This window comes from Myotis brandtii, unplaced genomic scaffold (genome assembly GCF_000412655.1).
Source record: "Myotis brandtii unplaced genomic scaffold, ASM41265v1 scaffold765, whole genome shotgun sequence".
Classification (NCBI taxonomy): domain Eukaryota; kingdom Metazoa; phylum Chordata; class Mammalia; order Chiroptera; family Vespertilionidae; genus Myotis; species Myotis brandtii.
Window position 1 is genome coordinate 81,599 of NW_005371056.1, and position 23,802 is coordinate 105,400.

The 23,802-nt window shown below is 47.7% G+C and overlaps 1 protein-coding gene across 1 annotated transcript in view; it reads right to left on the reverse strand.

The window, feature by feature from the left end:
- The window catches only part of LOC102249999 (zinc finger protein 586), an 84,093-nt gene that overhangs the window by 18,146 nt on the left and 42,145 nt on the right, over positions 1–23,802 (reverse strand). The window contains exons 5-7 of the mRNA XM_014530708.1: positions 16,229–16,352; positions 14,867–14,937; positions 4,968–5,091 (exon numbers count right to left, since the gene is read on the reverse strand). Of these exons, the coding sequence (XP_014386194.1) occupies positions 4,968–5,091; positions 14,867–14,937; positions 16,229–16,352 (319 nt within the window). The remainder of the gene's footprint in view (positions 1–4,967; positions 5,092–14,866; positions 14,938–16,228; positions 16,353–23,802) is intronic.

Sequence of the window (23,802 nt, forward strand, 5' to 3'; positions counted from 1 at the left end):
TCCCGAATTACAGAGGGTGCAGGCTGGGCTAAGGGGATTCCCCCCCCCCCCACGCAGGAATTTCATGCACCGGACCTTTATTAATTAATAATAATAATACAGGAATAAACTCTGCCCTGGCCAGTGTCCTCGGCTGCTTGGGTGTCATCCCATTCACTGAAAGGTCTCTGGTTTGATTCCAGGTCAGTGCAAATCCCCAAATGGATCCCCAGTAGGGGACGTGCAGGAGGCTGCAGATCTGTTTTTCACTCCCTTCCCCTCACTTCATCTCTCTCCCCCCGAAAAAAGAATAAAAGTATTTTCTAAAATATTTTAAAAAGAATAATCTCTGTGTTTTCTGAACTTACAACTGTGAGCCTATTATTGCCCCACCCTGTGTATGAGTTACAGGTGGGTTTATGTCACATGTGACGGTTTCACAGCTTTATCTCTAGGTCAGGGCTCACCAAATAGCACACGTGAGAAAGGGGCACTTTGTTGCATGTCAGTGCTCATTTCCTGGGAGGACGAGCCTTGCCTCAGTGGCAGCAAATGTTGTCAAGAAGTGAAGACTATTGCCATTGGAATCAATAGGAATGCTGACTGGTTACAAAAGACACATCCTGGGACTGACTACAGCATTATCCTTCCTCTAGCTTTGAGGTTTTGCCAGTTGAGCAACAACCTTGAGGTCAACACCCTAGAGGGACCAGGGGAATCCAAAAAAAACCAGTAGATTATTTTGCTGCCAGTGACTTCCGCTACAGGAAATAGTGATGGAGGTCCTCAGAAAGTAATCAAAGATCATATAAGACACAGGCCCTGGAATAATGTGGACTTATGTCCAGAAGAGGCAGTTTTCATCTAGTTTAACCACAGTGTCTGCTCTGACTATGAAAACAGTGTTTATGTCCCAATACTAATGCCACCTCAGAGTCTTACAACAAATGACACCAGTCTATGAAATCTCATACATCGTGACACATGGCCTCTTTGGAGCACGTGGAGAGTACTTCTCCTAAACATTGCTGACACTTGTGTAATACATACTGTGAACAGAGAATATACTTCATATCGTTCACAGAAGCACAATAAAGGCCGCCTGTTCAGGGTGACCACTGACCTCTACAAGAGGCACCAGAAGCAGATTAGAACCACAAAGTCATGCACAGTCTCTCTCAAGGCCTTGGTCACCAATACAAACTCAGCCAATATTAGACAAAGCATGATTTTCTGCCATCAAACTGTGCCTTCCAAGCACGGAAAGTTTGGGACCCACTGTATATGTTCACTTGTCCATGCTGACACATCACAACTTTACTTTCAATCATCCCAGGGAGAGAACAGAACCAACAAAATTAAAGAAAAAACACCTTTGCATAAAGATGATAAACCAGAGCAGAGGACAGCAAGGAGTTTGCAGATTGATGAATTGGAACTTGAAACACTTCCTCACAGCACAATGTGAGTCCCACAATGTCCCTGAAAGAGGAAGCACTTAGCTGAGGAGGGTGCTCTGGACAAAACCTGGGTCAGGTCAATTCTCTGGTCAGAAATAAAGGAATGAAGATCCACCCAGGAGCTCAGAATATTCATAATTTTCTCAAGCACAACCCCAGAGTATGCAGGGGTTGTGATGGATGCACACTCTTCAGGGGAGCCAGGTGGTAGAGGTGAAATAGCTTCGACACAAACACTTGCAGTGACATCAATCAGGTTGTAGGCCTGAGTAGGTTAGCAAGTCGGATGCGGTTTCTGAAAGCGTCACTTATACCTGAAACTTAGGAGGCATCTAGCAGAGTGTATGTTCTGATAAAGGGGTTTGCATTCAGGTAAATGGGGGTAAAAGCTTCTCCTTTGGTGTTATTCTGAGTGAGAAAGTAAAATATTCCCTGCACATTTAAAGCTTTTCTCCAGCGTGTACTTTCAAGTGTTGAATGAGGACATATTTGAAGCGAAAAGATTCCCCACATTCACTGCACTCATGAGGTTTTTCAGCAGTGTGAACTCTGAGGTGCTGAATGAGGTTAGATCTTTGCCTGAAGCACTTCCCACAATCACTACATTGATGGGGCTTTTCTCCGGTGTGAACTCTTTTGTGGATAAGGAGATGAGTATTTTCCTTAAAACATTTACCACATTCACTACACTTATATGGTTTTTGTCCAGTGTGAACTTTGTTGTGTTTACTGAGGGAATACCTGTGACGGAAGGACTTCCCACAATCACTACACTTATGAGGTTTTTCTCCAGTGTGAATTTTGTGGTGGTTAAAGAGGTTAGAGTATTGGCTGAAGGACTTCCCACAATCACTACATTGATATGGCTTTTCCCTAGTGTGAACTCTCTGGTGGATCAAGAGGACATAACTGCGGCTAAATGATTTTCCACATTCACTACATTTGTAAGGCTTTTCTCCAGTGTGAATTCTCTTGTGGGCAGAGAGGTCATAACTGCACCTAAATGAATTTCCACATTCACTACATTTGTAAGGCTTTTCTCCAGTGTGAACTCTGTGGTGTTTAGTGAGGTGAGACCTTTCATTGAAGGACTTCCCACATTCACTGCACTCATATGGTTTTTCTCCAGTGTGAAGTCTACGGTGTTTTTTGAGGGAAGACCTGTCATTGTACAGCTTCCCACATTCACTGCACTCATATGGTTTTTCTCCAGTGTGAACTCTGCGGTGTTTAGTGAGGGAAGAGCTGTGATTGAACAGCTTCCCACAGTCAGTGCACTCATAGGACTTTTCTTCAGCGTGAACTCTCCTATGTCTATTGAGGTTAAAGATACATGTAAAAACGTTCCCACAGGTATTACACTCATATTTCTCTTCCCCAGAGCAGACGCCCTGATGTTGAACAAGGTTCCGGTTGTGGCTGGCAGCTTTTTCACAATCATCCCACTGGTGATGCCTTTTTCTTTTGAGAAATTCCTGTGAAATCTCACTTTCACTGTGTGGCTCCTCAGTGTTGAGAGTTACCTGCTGCTGGAGAAGCCCTGAGATGCCTGGGAAGTCTTCCCCAACTGCCTTATTGGTTGTAGGCAGCCCTGATAAGTAGAAGCTGCACCTGGTCACAAATGAGGCCCTTTCCACAGCTCCTTTCCAGGGCTTCTCTCCACCTGCTTCCCTCTGTGGTCGGTGAGGGTTTGCACTGAAACAGAAGTCTCTCACACATGCGTCACTGAAGAAGGCTTTCTGCTCAAAGTCTGCTGCTTGTGACTCAGTCAGGTGCATAATGTTTTTGAACACAGAGAAACACCTCCCACAGAGCAGGGTCCTCTGGGTTGCTGGAGCTGTCTTAGAAGCACTAACCTTTGACTCCCCTTGTACAGATACACTCTGCTCAGAACAGGCCTCTGCATCACCCATTTTATGCCTACAACCTGCAAAGAGAGAAATGGTGATGAAATGAATGTGGACTGTGGTGACAGGATAAGTCTCATTACAAAAGTGTGTTGCATATTAACACGTTGGTTACATGCAATTGTCTGACAGTAAAATATCTGAAGGAAATATTGATAAGATGCTGCTGAATGAGAACAACAAGGGAAGATCTGGGCCACTGAAGATAACCATACTAGGAAGATCTCAAACAAAATATGAAACGAACATGGCAAGCACCACATAGAACAGAAGCCGGATTGTCTGCTCAGGCATCTGCTAACAGTGTTCAACAGGACTTTGTCTGCTGGTAACATGGGCAAGCTGTGCGGAAGGCTGGCTACATCTTATTCCAAGTAAAATTCAAGAAACGAAAAGCTTGTGTCTGGGTCTAGTGAGCACGTCTGTGCACCTCATAACACATGTGCAGGTCAATATGTGAGAATACCTCAGATGGAGCAGTTCAGAGGAACGGGTGCTGGAAAAAGTGAAAAAGGTGAAGGAAGCCAGAAACCAGGAAGTCACAGATTAAAAGATATGTCAGGGAAGTGTCAAGCAAGGGAATGAAAAGGTATAAACATGAGCTGCTGGCAGTGGCACATCATCCTAAACTCTGTTGGAAATGAGCAGGTTCCTGGTATAATCTAAACACCACCCTTATGTCATACCTCCCCCCAGTTCCAATCAAGAGGGTCAGGCAGCCCTGACCAGTTTGGCTCAGTGAATAGATCATCAGCCTGCAGACCGTAGGGTAACAGGTTGATTCCAGTCAAGGGTATATACCCTGGTTGCAGTCACATCCCCAGTAGGGGGTGTGCAATAGGGAGCTGATCGTTGTTTCTCTCTCATTGATGTTTCTAACTCTCTATGCCTCTCCCTTCCTCTCTGTAAAAAAAAATCAATTATATATCTATATCTATATCTATATCTCTCTATCTATACACACACACACACATATATATATATATATAAAGTGGGCAAGGCAACCCTTTAGATCATCCTGCATGTTCACCCTGTAAAAAAAAACCAACAATACAGGGTTCTCCTTGAAACTTCTACTGTACAAGCACATAAAACACAAATATTCTGAGTTTTATTGAAAGACAACAGAGGTGAGTAGGCAGCACTGGCCCAGAGCAAGACAGCCTGCAATGGTATTCAGGGAACAGAATACGACAAACAATGGAAGGAGGCCTTTCAAGAACCAGCCATGGTTCATGCAAGTGAAGACCATAACCTGGCACAGTCAGTCACAAAGAGCCTTTAGCGGAAGGAATGGTGCAGAAGTGGAAGCCATGGATGTGGACACAGACACCCTCCCAGAAAGAGAAAGTGCAAGCTGGGCCCATTAACCTATTTGCAACAATCCTGACCCCCAGACACGGCCTGTCCTATCTGAGGCTGTGGGTGTGAGGGACATTCATGGAGTCCTTTGCTCTGGGCTCTCCACACAAGCAGCACTCTCAGCCACAGTGCATTTGACAGGTAATGGGATAAAATGGAAGAGCCCATGGTCTGGCTGTGGGAGAGAGAAACCTACATTTGGGGAATAAAGGAGGAGAAGACTCCACCTCATGATACTGGGATAATGTGAAGCTCTTACCTGCAGATGAGACCAGAGCAAACACTTCCAGCATCACATCGCAGTACAGAAGTCTCTGAGCCTCATCAAGGAGCCCCCACTCTTCCTGAGAGAAGGCAACGGCCACGTCCTCAAAGTCCATATCCTGTCGTGATGGGGACAGTTCAGTCCATGATCAGGTTCTCTCCTAGATTTTAATTTCATCACACTTCCCAGTCTCCATATGCATCGGCTCCCTCTACTCCCCACATCACAGAAAATAGTAGGTCTTGCATACATCAGAGTCACTCTCTCCTTATATTCCTACTGATACTGTATCTTCCCACAGCAATAGAGCAGATGCCCAGATTGATTATACCTGATCTCAGGGCCTCACATTTAGGGTCAACGCAATGGGTGTCACCAACACAGGGGACAGATAAATGTTGGCCATAAAGAGAGATGTGAGTGATTTGACACTGGTCCTATGAGGCAATATCCTTGTTGTCCAACAGGTTCTCCTTCCAAGACCCCGAAGAACATGGCATCACTGGTCACCCTTTTGATTCCAGTCCTAGGGTGCTGAGGTCAACACTTGGCGCTACCTGTTCCACATAATTCTTCCTATTCCACTTCTCTCCTATAGCTTCATTCCCAGAGTCACTACTTCCAAGACACACATATATGCCATGAAGAGGAGGGAATATTTTCTAATGACCCTCATTTCAACATTCTAACTCACCACCTCTGTATGTATTTATCTCTTACCCTTCTCCCTTCCCCAAGCCAGTAGAGATTTTCAAGCCCAGGTGACACTGATGTCTGCTATCCCATTCCTATTGATCACTGTATCAGCCCAACAACAACAGGCAGGTATGCACCTATTTGACACCTAAATTCTGGACCTGGCATGTAGCGCCACAACATCCATCTTTTCTGGAATTACCCTAAAATTAACCACGTTGTATCATCCAGTTATCACCAGAAGTGGACTCAACCTTCATTCCCTCTATGTCAATATCAGGAATCTATGGCCATAAATTCACACTCCCTCTCCAAAAGCACATCACTCTTCCCACACCTCTCTCACACCTCCACTCCCGTAGCCCCAGCTCCCATAGACATCTCCTTGGTCTTAGTCATTACTCAGCATGTGTGTTCCAGAGACTGAAAGGCAAGTTCCAACAATATGAAGTACTAACCTGACCCTCATTGCCCACACCCAAGACCCAGCCTTCAGTTCTGCTATGAAGGCATCGCTCCCAACGTGCTTTTTCCTTCCACCTCGCCTATTGAGAACCACATCAGATCTCAGTAACCCAGAGCCCACCTCTACTTCTGCTGCACTTGATGTCCCTGCTACACTCACAGCCTATGGCCCTTTACCCCATGCTCACTGAGTGTCACAGATGTCCCCTCTTGTCCATGAGCAAATCAACCAAACTAGATGCAACAAACCAGGCCACACAAAGGGTCACAAGAAATCCAGGTGAGTGTTTAAGAAGTAAATATGCACCAGCCACAGTCTAACCTTTTTTGAATTACTCTTCCACCTCCAATAATAATAGGTGACCTTCAACTCCTCCCTGGTCCAGATGGTTATTTTTTTAAGTAGTCGTCATTGTGAATTACTCCTCAGAGTTCCAGATGGTCATGAACTGGTCTCTGAAATATCTCATACCCTAAGAGGAAAAAATAAAATATTTTATATTCCTCATGAACATTACTTTTCCCACTATGAATTTCTCCATCTCAGTGAAGGTGCTTTCATATCTTCAGGTGCTAAATCCAAACATTTAAATCATCTCTGATTCTCACCCCTCTCTCTAATCCTCAAAATTAGAAAATCGAGGTGGCCACAGCTAAATCAGTGAACCAAAATGCAACTGCTTCTTCCACACCCACAACCACCACTGTGCTCCAGGTACCCTCACACTCACCAGCACTATCACAGCAGCTTCCCTCCTGGGCTTCCTACCACCGTCCTCACACCCATCCTGTGCATCAGGCTGCAGCCACAGGGAGTCTAGTGAGACCTGGGACAGGTCACCTGCTCTACTGCTCCCATGACCCCAGTGACCCCATCACCAGCAGAATAGAAACCCAAGTGGTCACAAAGCTCCTCTGCACTTGGTTCCTGTCCGACTGTTTCCAGTTCCTATTTTTAAAAAATGGACCCCTGCTCGTCCCTGAATCAGCTTAGTCTGCACTCGAAGCCTTTGCACATTCTGGAGCCCATGCGCGGAAGGACCTGTCACACACAATTCCACTGGCTGCAAAGATCAGCTGCCACTCATCTGCCCTTGACCTGGACATAAGGTTCTGGACTTGGTGTCCCTTCAAGGTCCCCAAATCCAAGGTCCCCCGAGAAGAGTATCCGACAGCCCCAGGACCCCACGACCTCAGAGGCCACCAGAGTGTGAGGCCCTGACATGAGCCCCACAGCCCCGTCCCCTCAGCGGCTCTGCACCCGCAGGAACCGGTGGGAACTAAAGGGCTGAGGGCCGGGCACCCACCCCAGGACCCAGGGGCTCGGGCTGCTCAGAGCCCTGGCCCCGCCCCGGGGGGGTGATGCCCGCCGCCCTCGGGGCTCAGTCCAGTGCGCACCTGCCAGTGACCTCATCACCTACAGGGTCCTCCTTCCCGCCCTCCTGCTGGCCTCTCCCGTGTAGTCTATTCTTCCTCTGAGCAGTTTTGAGAAGAGGCTAGAACCCTAACTCACACTAGGTCCCTCTTTGGTTCACAGCCACGGATGGCAGCAGCTTCCTGAAAACAAAAGGAAAAGTCCTCACACAAAACTTCGCTTCATCTTCTTTGTTGCCTTTAGGGATATGACAGACCTGGGTTCCCCCATCCTCCCTCCTCAGTCACAGCCCCACCGCCTCACACGGCTTTTCAGCCTGTCACCCTCTCCCACCCGGTCACACCACGTGGCACCCTCAAGCCACTCACTGTTCGGGTGCTGAGACCTGGGCTGCAGGCGGGACAGGCACCCACCCCCCAGGCAGGAGGGCAAATGAGGTGAGGCCGGTTGAACTCTGGAAGCAGAGAGGAGTCGGGGAGGCATGGAGACTCAAATCCCGCCGTTTGGGGGTCAACAAGCCTCAGAGACACCCTGCCCAGCGGGGACGCTGCCTCCACCACCTCCTCCTACTCGACAGGTCGCAGTGCTTTCTGGGTAATGTAGTTTTCTCAACCGCCCAACAGAGGGCTGGCTTTCCAGCCCAGGAACTTGGGGAACAAGGTGATGTCGCGCTGCCGGGGGCGCTGGGGGAGGAGGAGATGGGAGAAGAGGCCTGGTTCACGGGGACAGACTGACCCCCCAGGGGAGGAAGGTGGGGGGGAGAATTCCTGATCTAGGCTCTCTAGGTGAGACTCCACAAAATAAAATGTGTTGTTCCCTAAAAGGAACAGATCACATTTTTGTAATTAGGCTGATGGGAACAAGATACTTTTTACAAATGTGGACAGACAATAATATAACTAAGTTGTTAATTCTCATTTGTAATCATATAGAAGCTGTGTGTTGAACAGAAGCTCGCCCGAACAGCCATTTATTTCCAGGGGCCACATCAGTGCAGCGACTGTGGAACTGAGAGGCCTAGACTCAGCTCTCAATCCCAGTACAGACTCTCAGCCCCACCCCTTTCTTGTTAAGGAATTGGGCTCAGCCAAGTTGCACACCTGTCAGCAGGTGCACTCCTCCCACCAGGCGAGGCTGTACCATCAGACACTCTCAAACCACGTGTACAACAGATGGGGGCAGTTTTAGGTTTATGTTGTGTTCTTCTCTGATTTTCCGCGACTGGGTTGGTGCTGCTGCCAATACAGTGACCTGCTGATGGCAAAGAGTCACTTGCTTAACTCAGCGGCTTGAGTGGGCACCACGTAAAGCCCTCCAAACAGACAGGCCTGCCTGGCCAGTGCTGATGCCCAGGTTGTTGGCTACATCCCCAGGGGTGGCCTGTGGGAGGCAGCCAATCCATGATTCTCTCTCATTTATGTTTCTATCTCTCCCTCTCCCTTCCACTCTGATATATATACATAAATGTTAGAAAAATAGATAGGCCTGACTGTTGTGTTGCTTTTCTCTAAGGATGGATGTAGGTGGGTGATGTTGTAAAAAGGGTCTCTGCTGGTGTTTAGGGTGTGAGTTGAGCTGTGATTTGGGAGTCCCTACGGCCTTTCCAAGACACGTAAACCTGCTGAGGGGCCGCAGAGCTGCCCGGCACCCTATTACTTGCTTTACAGCCCTGTGCTGTGGGTCACTTTCCTCCGACTCCACTCAGAGTCCTCGGGTGTCTTCATCACGTCCTAGGTCAGTGGGTCAGCATGTCTTTTAGTGGCTGTAGGTCTCCCAGCTGCGCCCTTTGTTGGAGTCACTTCTGTGCAGCTGTGTTTTTGGAAGTGACCAGTGCATGGGGGCCCTTCATCCTGGGGGAATGAGGGTACATGCATGGGGGCGGGCCTGCCCAGAGGGTGCGACAGGGTGCATCCACCCCCTTTCCCTCTTCCTGCACTAGGACGGTAGACACCTCCCAGAATTGCCTCAATGAGCTGCTGGGGGAGAACATGGCCCTCGAGGCTTCGCAGGTGCAGAGGATGAACCAGCCCCCCCACCTGAGCTGGGAGCTGGAGCAGCTGTGAGATGGCAGGCAGCAGCCCCTGGCGCCGGGGAGCCAGCCTGGCTGCGGCTTCTCCCTCACCCAGGGAGCTGAGCCCTGGGCTCTGAATCTCCTGGGTCAGCCCATCCTCAGCCAAGTCAATAGGGTTTTATTCAGGGGCCATTTGGGCTGTTCCATTGCCATTCTCCCCACGGAGAACATGAAGTGTCTGGGAGCCTGGATGTCAGGACATGAACCACAAAGTAAGTGTTGCCAGATTTCTCAGCGCCTGTGTGGACAGTCCCAGGAGCTTCCAGATGACAGCACGCTGACCCCAGAGGCTGCCTTAGATCTGTCCGTGGGGGATTGAAAGCTCTGCATGGCAGGAGCCTTCCCCAGTGCTCACTGACCTCATAACAGCAGCCTGGGCTGATTCCCTCCATTCATGTCATAATCGGGCAGATGGGTGCAGTCTGCTGTCTATCTCCCTGGGCAGGGGTTGCTAACTGTCTGCTTCTCAGGCCTCTCCCTCTCATGCTTGGACCCCTCCGAGCACCCAGACAAGGGGTACGGTTGGCCAGGGGAAGGGGGGTGGGTGGCAGGCCATGCAGCAGGGAGCCTGGGCCCCCAGCAAACAGGAAGCAGGCCCTGTGCTCAGCACCAGCACGCGTGCACCTGGGAGCGCGGGGAAGGTGCTTAGAGCTCAGCAGGCGCAGGAGGGCCTTGGGCTGGGTGGGGAGGGGCTGCTTTTCCAATTCTCATCCACATCCCTCAGCGTCAGGGAGAGGCTGCTGAGAGCAGGTGGCTATTCCTTCTCTTCAAGGGGTCCCATCAGCTCCAAACTAAAGTCAGTTCAGTGAACTGTGAATCTGGGTGAGAAGGTAGTTCTTTCTGTGGTTGGGTGTCCTGGCTCTCCTGGGGCCAGGGGTGGGCAAAAACGGCAACATGGGAGTCATGAGGCCTACCTTGAGAGCTGTGGAAGCAGTGTGTAATCTGTAGTGGCCACGCACAAGCAAGGGACAGAGGTGGTTTGGGTGGGATCCCGGCCATCCGGGAGCTCTTGTTTAGGGGGGCTGTGCACTGAGTGTCACTGTGGCTGGGCAGGACTCACTGGCTCACGGGTAGGCTTGGGGTGGCACACATATGTGCAAAGCGCTTTACAGTTCCCCAAGTGCTTTTAGCCCTTTACTCTCTTATCCTCACTATAGTGCTAAGAAGTATACATTCATCATCCTCTACACCAGGGGTCCTCAAACTATGGCCCGTGGGCCACATGCAAATACAAATATTGTATTTGTTCCCGTTTTGTTTTTTTAGTTCAAAATAAGATATGTGCAGTGTGCATAGGAATTTGTTAATAGTTTTTTTTTAAACTGTAGTCCGGCCCTCCAATGGTCTGAGGGTCAGTGAACTGGCCCCCTGTTTAAAAAGTTTGAGGACCCCTGCTATAAATAGACCAATAGATAAATTCGGTACCATAGAGCACACTACTACTCAGCAATAATAAACCGTCACTATCCACATAAACATTAGTCTTGAATCTGAAAATAACTGTGTAGCATGGAGGAAACCAGTATTTGTTAAAGACTACACACCTTCTAGTACTTATAAAATTAGAAAAATATGAACTATTCCACTCAAAAGAAGGAAAATCCATGACTGCATGGAGGGCCTAGAAAGGCAGGAAGGGAGATTATAAAAGGGCAGTAAGAATATACAGGATGTGGCACAAGTAGGTGTAGAGTTGTTGGTATGGAAATTAATACAATAATGAATAATATTACAGAAAGAAACTCTTCCCTGCCAGTGAGCCTCAGTTGGTTGGCACCATCCCTTGCCCTGAAAGTCACCGGTTCCATTCCTGCCTGGAGGCCCTGTAGGTGGTGGGCAGGAGGCAGCTGTTAGCTGCATCTTTTCCATATCGCCATTTCTCATTCTCTGCCTCCCTCACTCTTTCTAAAAAGCCATTAAGTTGTTTTAAAGATATATAAGATACTTATTTTATTTTTTAATATATTTTGGAGAGAGATAGAGAGTTAGAAACATCGATGAGAGAGAAACATCGACCAGCTGCCTCCTGCACATCTCCTACTGGGGATGTGCCTGCAACCCAGGTACATGCCCTTGACTGGAACCGAACCCGGGACCCTTCAGTCCGCAGTCTGACGCTCTATCCACTGAGCCAAACCGGTTTCGGCAAGATACTTATTTTAAAAAGAGAATAAACTCTTAGTTTGGCATATTGACATCTTTAAGCCTACTTTGCCCCTAACCTGTATATGGGTGAGAGATAAGTTTATTTCACAGGTGATGGTATTACAGCTTGATCCATATGTCCAAGCTCACAAAATAGTACACATGAGAAAAGTACAGTACATTTTGTTACATTTCAGTTATAAAGATACCTACATAAAGCCTTAAAAGTATTTTCAAATAAAGACCTAGACGTTCTTGTCTTGTTAGAAAATTAAAATGGAAACACTATTAAGGACTCTACCATCTCTCTCCTAATTTCCTGAGAGGACCGGCCTTGTCTCAATGGCAGCAAATATTGTCAAGCAGTGCCGACTATTGCCACGGGAATCAACAGGAATCACAAAAGACTCATCATGGGACTGATTACAGGCGTATCCTGCCTCTAGCTTGGAGGTCTTGCCTGCTGAGCAAACCTTGAGGTGAACACCCTAGATGGGCAAGGGGAATCCGAACAGCTATCACATTATTTTTTCTGCCACTTATTTCAGCCACAGGAGACAGTGATGGAGGTCCTGAGAATGTCTGTACACGAAGATCACACAAGCCACAGCCCACTGACCATTTGAGGATAACATTGAGAAGAAGCACTTTTCATGTAATTTACTCCAATCTTTCCCACTCACTATGAACACAGTGTTTCTGTCCTAATTGTGGTTCAATCTAATGCTCAGTGTCTTAAAACCAATGGCACCAGCCTATGAAATTTTACATTATGTTACCTGGCTCCATTACAGTATGTGGGTAAGAATCCCCTGAAACTTTGCTGAGAATTATGTAATAAATGCTGTGAACAGAGAATAATTTTCATATTGTTCACAGAAGCACAACAAAGGCCTCCTTTTCTGGGTGACCATGACATCACCAATAATAGAGGCACCAGGCTGCAAATTGGATCCACAAAGTCATGCACACTTTCTCTCAGGGCCATGGTGAGCAACACAAAATGAGCCAATATTGGACAAAGAGTGCTGTTCTGAAATCATGCTGTGCTTTCCAAAGCACAAGAAGTTTGGGACCCTCCGTATCTCTTCACCTCTCCATGCTGACAAAGCACTATTTTCCTTTCAATCATCCCAAGGAATCAAAAGAACCAACAAAATTAAAGGTTGAAAGGAAAAACCCTTTACAAAAAGATCATAAACCAGAGCAGAGGAATGCAAGAGGTTTGCGTGTTGGTGAATTGGAACCTGAAACGATTCACCACAGCATAAAGTGATGTCCACAATGTCCCTGAGAGAGGTAGCACTTCTCAGCTGAGGATGGGTGCCCTGGATGAAACCTGGGTCAGGTCAGTTCTCATGTCAGAGATAAAAGATTGAAGATACAGTCAAGAGCTCGAAGAATTCATAATTTTCTCAAGCACACGGGAGAACACAGAATTCCTTTCCCCTGAGCACACAGGGGTGGTGACAGGTGCACACTGTTCAGGTGAGCCAGGTGGTAGAGGAGGTCACTTCAGCCACAAAAACTAGCAGTGACATCAATGAGGTGGAGTCCTCAGAAGTTAGCAAGTGCAATGCAGCTCCCTCAGGCCTCACTTGTACCTCAAACGTATGAGGAATTTCACACAGGGTATATTGAGATAAAAGGGTTTATATTCAGGCAAAAGGATTAAAGTCTCCTTTAGTGTTGTAGAGTGAGAAAGATAAAAGGTCCCCTGCACATTTAAGGCTTTTCTCCAATGTGAACTCTCAGATGTCTAACAAGGTTAGGTTTCCATCTAAAACATTTCCCACATTTACTACACTTATATGGCTTTTCTCCAGTGTGATTTCTGTGGTGCTCCATGAGCGAACGTCTTTCTTTAAAGGACTTTCCACAATCACTACACTCATACGGCTTCTCTCCGGTATGAACTCTGTGGTGTTGATTGAGGGCAGACTTTTGTCTAAAGAACTTCCCACAATCACTACATTCAAAAGGTTTTTCTCCAGTGTGAACTCTCTTGTGCCTAAGGAGAGTACTATTGTCCTTAAAAGATTTTCCACAATCAGTACACTCATAGGGTTTTTCTCCAGTGTGAACACGGTTGTGTCCATTGAGGTGAGAGCTTAACCTGAAGGACTTTCCACAATCACTACACTCATAAGGCTTCTCTCCGGTATGAACTCTGTAGTGTCGAATGAGGGTAGACTTTAGTCCAAAGAACTTCCCACAATCACTACATTCAAAAGGTTTTTCTCCAGTGTGAACTCTCTTGTGCCTAAGGAGAGTACTATTGTTCTTAAAAGATTTTCCACAATCAGTACACTCATAGAGTTTTTCTCCAGTGTGAACACGGTTGTGTTCATTGAGGAGATAGCTTAACCTGAAGGACTTTCCACAATCACTACACTCATATGACTTTTCTCTGGTATGAATGCTGTGGTGTCGAACGAGGTTCCCCTTTAGACTAAAGAACTTCCCACAATCACTACATTCAAAAGGTTTTTCTCCAGTGTGAACTCTCTTGTGGTTAAGGAGGTTATGATAGTTCCTAAAAGATTTTCCACAATCAGTACACTTATAGGGGTTTTCTCTAGTGTGAACCCTTCCATGTCGAATGAGGTGAGAGATCCGTTTAAAAACTTTCCCACATTTGTCACACTCATGTTTCACTTCTGCAGAGCAGGCAGCCTGATGCTGAACAACTCTCTGGTTGTGGCTGCCAAATTTCTCACAGTGACAAGTCTGCTGAAGACTTTTTCCACCAACATAGTTCTGTGAAATCTCACTGCCCCTGTGTGGCTTCTCAGTGTTGAGAGGGGTTTGGTGGTGGAGAAGCTCTGAGATGTCTGGGAAGACTTTCCCAACCTCCCTACTGGTTGAAGGCATACAAGGTAAATAGAAGCTGCAGCAGGTCACAAAGGAGGCCCTGTCCAAGACGTCTTTCCAGGGCTTCTCTCCACTGGAAAACTTTTGTTTCTGTTGATGGTTTGCACTGAAACAGAAGTCTCTCACACATGCGTCACTGAAGAAGAATTTCTGCTCAAAGTCTGCTGCTTGTGACTCAGTCAGGTGAAGAATATCTTTGAACACTGAGAAACACCGCTTACACAGATGGGTCCTCTGGGATGCTGGCTCTGTCTTAGACGCCCTGACCTGTGACACCCCTTGAACAGATACACTCTGCTCAGAACAGGCCTCTGCATCATCCATTTTATGCCAACAACCTGAAAAAAGAGAATTGAGAAGGAACTGAAGTTGACTGTGGTGACAGGGGAAGTGCTATTGCTAAAGCGTTTTGCACTTAATACATGGGTTCTCTGCAATTGTCTGAAAATAAGAGAGGTGAAGGAAGGATTAACAAGAAACGGTTGTGAAGGTCTGGGCCGCTGAAGGTCAAAAACATGGAAAACCTCACCTGAAACATGACACACAGACATGGCAAGGACCACATGGAAGAGAGGATGCATCCCCAGCTCAGGCTCCTGCTAACAGTGCTGAGCAGGGCTGGTCTGCTGGTGACAGGAGCAAGCTGTGAAGAAGGTTGGTTATGTCTTCTTCCAAGTAAAATTCAATAAGCAAGTAGCAGGCGTTCAAGGACTACTTAAGCCTGTATGTGCACCTCATCACACATGTGCAGGTCCATGTAGGAGAATACTGCACAGGGAGCAGTGCAGAGGGGGAAGGTGATGCAAAAAGGTGACAAAGGTGATGGTAGCCATAAGCCAGGAAGTCACAGATGAAATGCACGTCAGCAAAGTGTCAACAATGGGAAAGAGAAGTTAGAAATGGGCTGTAGCTAGTGCCACTTGCCCCAAAACACTGTTGAAATTCGCTGGTTCCTGGTACCACCTGACCACCACCATTATGTCATACCTTCACCCAGTTGTCATTCAGCATGGCCAGATCTCCTCTGAGAACCTCTTGCATGTTCATCCTATGAGTAAACCAGGTTTCTCCCTGATCTTCTACTCTACCGATGCATAAACCCTAACTATTCCAAGTATTAATGAAAGACAACGGAGGAGAGCAGCCAGCTCTGGCCCAGAGCACTTTGGCCCACAGCAGTACTCAGCTAAGGTAATATTACAAAGAACAACTGGAGAAGCGTCTTACAGGAACAGCCCATGGTTCATGGAAGTGAAGAACATAACCTGGCACAGGCTGCCATAAAGCACCTTTCCCTAGAGGAAGAGGGGAGAAGGGAATAAATGTGGGTATTGTCACCCTCCCAGGGAGAGGAAGAGGAAGGTGGGACCCATTAAGTTGCCAGTAAGACTCCCACTTTCCATACACTTTCGGCACTTTTTGAGGCAATGGGTGTCAGGGATGTTCGCGGAGTCCATTGGTCAGGGCTCTCCATACAGCTCAACAATGGCAACCACAGCACATTTCACAAGTCAGTGGCAGGAATTAGCAGAACTCATGGTCTGGCTGTGGGAGAGAGAAAGCTATGTTTTGAGAATAAAGGAAGAAAGGGCATCACCTCAGGACACTGGGAGAATGTGAAGCTCTTACCTACAGATGAGATCAGAGCAAACACTTCCAGCATCGCATCGCAGTACAGAAGTCTCTGAGCCTCATCAAGGAGCCCCCACTCCTCCTGAGAGAAGGCAATGGCCACGTCCTCAAAGTCCATATCCTGTCGTGATGGGGACAGTTCAGTCCATGATCAGCTTCTCTCCTAGGCTTTTACTTTCGTCATCCTTCCCACTCTCCATATGCATCTGCTCCCTCCACTTCCTCATCACAGAAAATAGCAGGCCTTGCATCCATCAGAGTCACTTTCTTCTTATATTCCTACTGATACTCTGTCTTCCCACAATACTCAGGGCACATGATCATATAGATGATACCTGTGCTCTGGGACTCACATGTAGGCCACACTGCTGCTTTTCAATACAGTGGGTATCATAAACACAAGGTAGTGCGAGATGGTGTCCATGATGAGAGTGTGAGGATTTGACACAGTGCTTCTCAGGCAATCCGCTGTTGTCCCCTGGATTCTCATTTTAAGACCCTGATAATTTTGGTCTCACCTCAATCCTCTGAACCCAATCTCAGGGTGCTGAGGCCATTACTGTGCACTATGTCCTGGACATAATTCCCTGAACCACACTTCTGTCACACAGCTTCATTCCCAGAGGCACAATGTCAAATGTAACACAAATATGCCGCGATACACACGGTTTATTTCTTAATCATCTTCTTTTCCAAAATTCAAATTCACCACCTCTGTAATGTATTTCTCTCTTACCCTTCTCACTCCCAAAGCCAGTGGAGATTTTCAAGCCCAGAGGACAGTGATGTCTGCTATCCCATTCCTATTGGTCACTGTACCAGCCCAACAACAATAGGCCAGTGTGCACACATATTTCACCTAAGCTTTCCACCAAAGTTATACCATCACAATCCACCCTCTTTCCAGGAATTAACCTGAAACTCACCACCCTGTATTATCAGCAGGTAACGGACTCAACCTTCATTCCCTCTTATGTCAATGCCAGGGCCCTGCATCCATGACTGCACATGCCCTCTCCTAGGGCACATCACTCTTTCTCCTCTCCTCTCTCTCACCTGCCCTCCCACACCCACGGCCCCACAGTCATCTCCTTGACTTCCTACTCATTACTCAGCATGTGTGGTGTAGTGACTGCTTGGAAAATTCAACCAGGATTAAGTTCTACACCAACTCTGAGAGTCCACACTCATTGAGGCAGCCTTGAGTCCTGCTATGAAGGCCTCCCTCCCTGATTGGGTTTTCCTTCCACCTCACCTATTCCTCCCACACCCACAGCCCCAGAGTCATCTCCTTGACTTCCTACTCATTACTCAGCATGTGTGGTGTAGTGACTGCTTGGAAAATTCAACCAGGATTAAGTTCTACACCAACTCTGAGAGTCCACACTCACGGAGGCAGCCTTGAGTCCTGCTATGAAGGCCTCCCTCCCTGATTGGGTTTTCCTTCCACCTCACCTATTGAGAAACTCATCAGGCCTCATGTCAGATGCCTGGCAACCACCGCCAGGACCTATGGGCTCAGGGTGCTCAGGGCCCTGGCCCTGCCCCGGGGCCGGGTGACGCTGCATCTCTCGGGGCTCAGTCCAGTGCGCACCTGCCAGTGACCTCATCACCTACAGGGTCCTCCTTCCCGCCCTCCTGCTGGCCTCTCCCGTGTAGTCTATTCTTCCTCTGAGCAGTTTTGAGAAGAGGCTAGAACCCTAACTCACACTAGGTCCCTCTTTGGTTCACAGCCACGGATGGCAGCAGCTTCCTGAAAACGAAAGGAAAACTCCTCACACAAAACTTCGCTTCATCTTCTTTGTTGCCTTTAGGGATATGACAGACCTGGGTTCCCCCATCCTCCCTCCTCAGTCACACCCCATGGCCGTGCACGGTGGCTTTTCAGCCTGTCACCCTCTCCCACCCGGTCACACCACGGGGCACCCTCAAGCCACTCACTGTTCCGGCGCTGAGACCTGGGCTGCAGGCGGGACAGGCACCCACCCCCCAGGCGGGAGGGCGAATGAGGTGAGGCCGGTTGAACTCTGGAAGCAGAGAGGAGTCGGGGAGGCACGGAGACTCAAATCCCGCCGTTGGGGGGTCAACAAGCCTCAGAGACACCCTGCCCAGCGGGGACGCTGCCTCCACCACCTCCTCCTACTCGACACCAGAGCGCTGAGGCTTGCGAGCCCCTGAGCCTACAGAAGAGGGAGAAATGAGCGCCAGAAGGAGGACGCCGGAAGTCCCGCCCTAACCGGATGCGCGGGAACCAAAATGCACCTTACCTCCTCTGACGCTGGCGCAGTCCTTTCTGGGTAATGTAGTTCTTCCTACCCCAGAGGAGGGCTCATCCCAGCCAATGACCTTGGTGAGTATAGGTGTTGAGGCCCCACAAGTGGTGCTGGAGGACAAGATGGGACTGGAGGTCTGCTTAACTGGTTCATACTGACAGATCTCTCAGGGGAGGGGAGGGAGGCCTGGAATAGATCCACCAAACATTATATACATATACAGGGGGAAATGGGAGACATCTGTAATACTACCAACGATAAAAATACATATATTTGAAAAATATTTTAAAATACAATAGCCCAGCTAGTGTGGTTCAGTGGTTGAGCATCAACCCACAAACCAGGAGTTCATGGTTCTATTCATGGTCAGGGCACATACATGGGTTGCAGGCTCAATTCCCAGGGAGAGGGGAGGGCCAGAAATCAGCCTATCAGTGATTCTCTCTCATCATTGATGTTTCTGAAAGGATATAGAGGCCAACAGGCTGACATTTCCTACATTGTTTGAGTGTCTGCAGTCAGTACACATTGTGAAGCTGTGGAGCTAAGAGTTACTGAATGTTCACTACATGTGCCAGGCCCTGGATTCAATGCTTTATATGCATTATTGTTATTTCATTTAATCCTCTCCACACCTGAGATGACTTAAGCATCTATATTATGGGGAGGAAATCCGGGCTCAGAAACTCAAGGTAAATTGCCCGATTGTAGAGTTAATAAAAGGCAGGGCTGGAAGTCAAACCCCTGTGTCTCCAACAACAGAGCTCTGGCTTCTAATGTTAGGCTCTGTTGCCTCCTAGAGGATAGAATAGGGGATGCATTCCCATTAGGACAGGCTAGTTGTTAAAAGCTTTAGTAACTTATACTAAAGAAGGCTTCTTTCTTGCTCATAACCCATGAACACCCTGGATCTCCTGGGATGGAAATAAAGAAGAAGCTCCATGTTGGTACACGCTGGGTGTTATCAGAGATAAACAGAAGGGATGGCCAGTCTCAATGGTTCCAGACTCTTCTGTCAGAGGTGACAGGCTTCACTCTCAACCCATTTCATTGATCACAGCACATCACAGGCTGCAGCCAACAGCCGGGTTCAGCAGCAGAACCTGACCTACTTGATGGGCCCGGTAGGCGACCACACGGTGCCAGCCTCTTGTCGGGGACTGTGCAGGGCCAAGGAGAGGAGTGGGGATGGGTAGGAAATGACAGTGGAAGTCCGTCAGGATGGGTCCCTGTCTCCTCATCCAGGTGGCCTTTGTCCCCAGGTTGCCCTAAATTGTCACTGGCAAGATTCAAAGGAGTGAACCTCAGAAAAAGGATGTTGGCCAGATGGCATTGGCAGCAAACTCAGGGCCCATTTGTGAGTGTGACCCTGGGTAAATCCCTGACTGCCTGGGCTCCCCACTGGAGTCGAGGTGAAGGCCCACATGGTAAGGGTGTGGATTGGGAAGGTACAGGAGCGCAAGCATCCATGTTCTTTGAAATAAACACCAGGCACTACCCTGCTTCCAAGTCTCACCTTTTGCATTGGCCAGGTGAGTGCTCCATTAGGTGGTAAAAATGCTCACATTCACATCAATGGTGACCCTGTGGTTTCCATTCACTCTGTACATGAACCTGTGGTGAACTAGCAACTGTTCTTATGAAGAGACCCCCAGGTTTCTAATGTCAAAAAGCCTTGCCAGCGACACAGGAAGCCAAATGGCAGTTTTCTTAAACTACAGAATGCCGTGGAGACCATGTGGGGCTTGTAATCGATTTTCTAAAGATGATTTCTTGAGACAGATGGAAGGCTCCTCATTCTCTCAAATATTATTTAATCTATTGCATATCCTGCCCCATTATGGTGACTTTTGGCCAGAATTTTTGAGATTCTGTGGAAATTTACTGTCCTGTCTCCTTGTAAATTTCTTTTGTAAAATATATTTTATTGATTTTTCACAGGGAGGAAGAGAGAGGGATAGAGAGTTAGAAACATCGATGAGAGAGAAACATCCATCAGCTGCCTCCTGCACACCTCCTACTGGAAATGTGCCTCCAACCAAGGTACATGCCGCTGACCGGAATCGAACGTGGGACCCTTCAGTCAGCAGGCCGATGCTCTATCCACTGAGCAAACCAGTCAGGGCTCCTTGAAAATTTCTGTGTCATTTACCTCTGGAGGACTCTCCTTCCTGACTCTCTTAGCATGCAGGCCAGGCTGGATGTTGACCCATGGAGGAACGTTCAGGGCCATCTTCTCTCCCTAGATTGATAAATATCTATCATCTCCTTCACTTTCTAATCTTCCAGACACTCCAACCCAACAGAGGACCACATGGCTCAGCAGCCAGCATCGCCACCTGCTGGGCAGACAGGGAATCAGCCTCTGCAGAGAGCTCCTCTTCCTCCCCCAGCAGGGCAATGGCAGGAGCACTTCATTACCATGGACTAGGTTGGCCCTGCCTGGGTCACAAGTTTTCTTATAGCGCATGCTCACTCCCAGGTCACGATGCACCAGGAACTCCGGTAGCAGAGCTCGTCCCATTTCCCACAATCCATGGCCCCAAACAACGGAGCAGCCACAGCCTGACTAGACAGGGCCTCAAGAGCCACACACATGGCCCAGCACCAACTCTCCCTGGAAACCACCCTGAGGTTTCCTGCCCACACCCAGCTGCCACCGCTGTTCCCAGCCCTGACACCTGAGTGGAATCTGGGCTCCTCAAACCCCTGAAGATGCAATAGCCGAGGCTCAACCCCCGGATGGAAGGTGTAGAGACCACAAGGGGCACATCCCAGCCCAGAGCTTCTCCCGGCTGCTTTGGTTTTAGTCCAGGGAGCACACAGATGTCATCGTCCCCTGTGGGTGCTGGTGCAGCTCAGCCTGGCCCCCACCTGCTACACTGACAGCCCTGGCACGGGCCCATCCTGCTCTCTGTGTCACTGCCTGCTCTGCCCCCATGAGAACCCTGGCTGCTGGTCACCACGGGGCCCAGGGCAGCTCTGGTGTTCACAAGGGTGTGGACTGACTGGGTGGTTAAAACATATATATAGATTTTGAGAGAGATAAAAATAGGGATAGAGAGAAACAACCATTTTTTTTTAGATATATTTTATTGTTTTTTTTACAGAGAGGAAGAGAGAGGGATAGAGAGTTGAAATATTGATGAGAGAAACATCATGAGAGAGAAACATTGAACAGCTGCCTCAAGCACACCCAATACTGGGGATATGCCCCCAACCAAGGGACATGCCCTTGACAGGAATCGAACCTGGGACCCTTTAGTCCACAAGCTGACGCTCTATCCACTGAGCCAAACCAGTTAGGGCACTTTTATACCTTCTTTGGCTGATGCTTGGAATTGTCCTGACCAGGGATGGAAGTTGCAACCTTCACATTATTGAGATGATTCTCTGACCCACTGAGCTATTTGGCGGCAGCCAGACACATGTGCCTGTTTAGGTAAAATAACCCAACAATGTGCCTGAGAATAGATACAAAAGCCATCATGATGACAGATAGTGGTGGGAGGCTAGAATGGGATTCATAGGGTTTCATAAGTGTCTTTTTAAATATTTTATTGCTTTTTTACAGAGAGGAAAGGAGAGGGTCTATAGAGAGTCAGAAACATCGATCAGCTGCCTCCTGCACACCCCATACTGGGTATGTGCCCACAATCAAGGTGCATGCACTTGACAGGAATTGAACCTGGGACCCTTCAGTCCGCAGGCCGACGCTCTATCCACTGAGTCAAACCGGTGAGGGCATAAGTGTCTTTTTACATGGATGTATTTCATAAGCTATTTCAAAGGCAGACTGTATTTTTCTTTTGTGATTTTAAATACCATAATTGAAGCATAGATAAGGGAAGGAGGAACTTGGTTTCAGCGATGCAGGAATACATGGAAATACCAAAAGCATATGTTTAAATATATATCTCCCACATAACGAATGGTTGCTATGATGCTCCCACAGGCGGTGCTCCACTCAGCCACAAGCCTGGCTGAGAGCTGCAAGCACTGGCAAGTAGACATCCCCTGAGGGGTCCAGGGCTACCAGAGGGATGTCTGACTGCCAGCTTAGACCCGATCCCCCAGAGAGCCGGCGGAATCCGGCAGGTGGACATCCCTCCATGGGTCCCGGAATGCGAGGGTGCAGGCCGGGCTGAGAGACCCCCCCCCCCCCCAAGTGCAGGAATTTTCAGGCACTGGGCCTCTAGCATATATATATAATCAATTTTACTTAAATTAAACTTCAGAAAAGGTTTAAAACTTGAGGCTTCCCAATAATTTTACTCTGTTATTATGAAAGTTCTGGAGTATATTTGTTGCTACTGTATCAGCTTGTGGGAAATACAATACAATGATGTGCTGCTGGGAGATCTTATGTCCATGTTCAATGCCATGGTTTTGGCAGTTTAAAATTGACCATGATGAGAGTATTTACACCAGGGAAACTGACAAATACTACAATCCTAGACTTCACTTAATGTATTATTGAATGCTTACACTTAAATAAGAGAGGTTCTGAATGTTCACAATGCAGATTAAATGTACAAGTACTAGTATATAAGTTGGCTTAATTTGTAGATAGCATAATAATTAAGAAAAACAATCTTCCTTCCAGTATTGCAAACCTATGGTTACATATGGCAAGAGGTCAATTGAGACCCTGAGGAATTAGGGAAATTCAAGCATACGTCTTAGATGCTGTACAGTCCTTCTTCAGTTAAAATAATACATTTATTTAAACAATTTGAAAAAGATCCAGAGTTGACATTTTAACAAAGCGGATACAGACAATGCAAATAAATGTATGGAAAAAAATGTTCACCGTAAAAAATTCTTAGGTAAATGAAATGAAAATGAAAGCAAGTTAACACAATATTCATTTCCAGGGTTCCTATTTGAAAAGGTAAACTATTGTATGTCCCTGCAGGGTAGCAGAAAAACTGGAATTTTTATATATTGTGGGTTAGGGAAAAGGTAAAAGGCATGATCATTTTGGGTCACAGTTCCATATATCTTAAATGTAAAATATTCATCTACACAACAGTTTGATAAGTAAAGCCTATGTCTATATACACAACTGACTTGAAATATTCTCAGATTATCCTATCTAATAAAAGACAAAAAGGGTAATTGACCTTACCGTCACTACGCCTCCCATTGGCTAATCTGCATATTATGCAAGTTAACCACCCACAAAGATGGTGGCTAATTTGCATACTGCAGGCAGATCCCGCTGCGCAGCCCCAGCGCGGGATCTGGGCCTGCAGTGTCTTGGGCGGGGTGGGCACGGTGGGCGGGAAGAGCGGC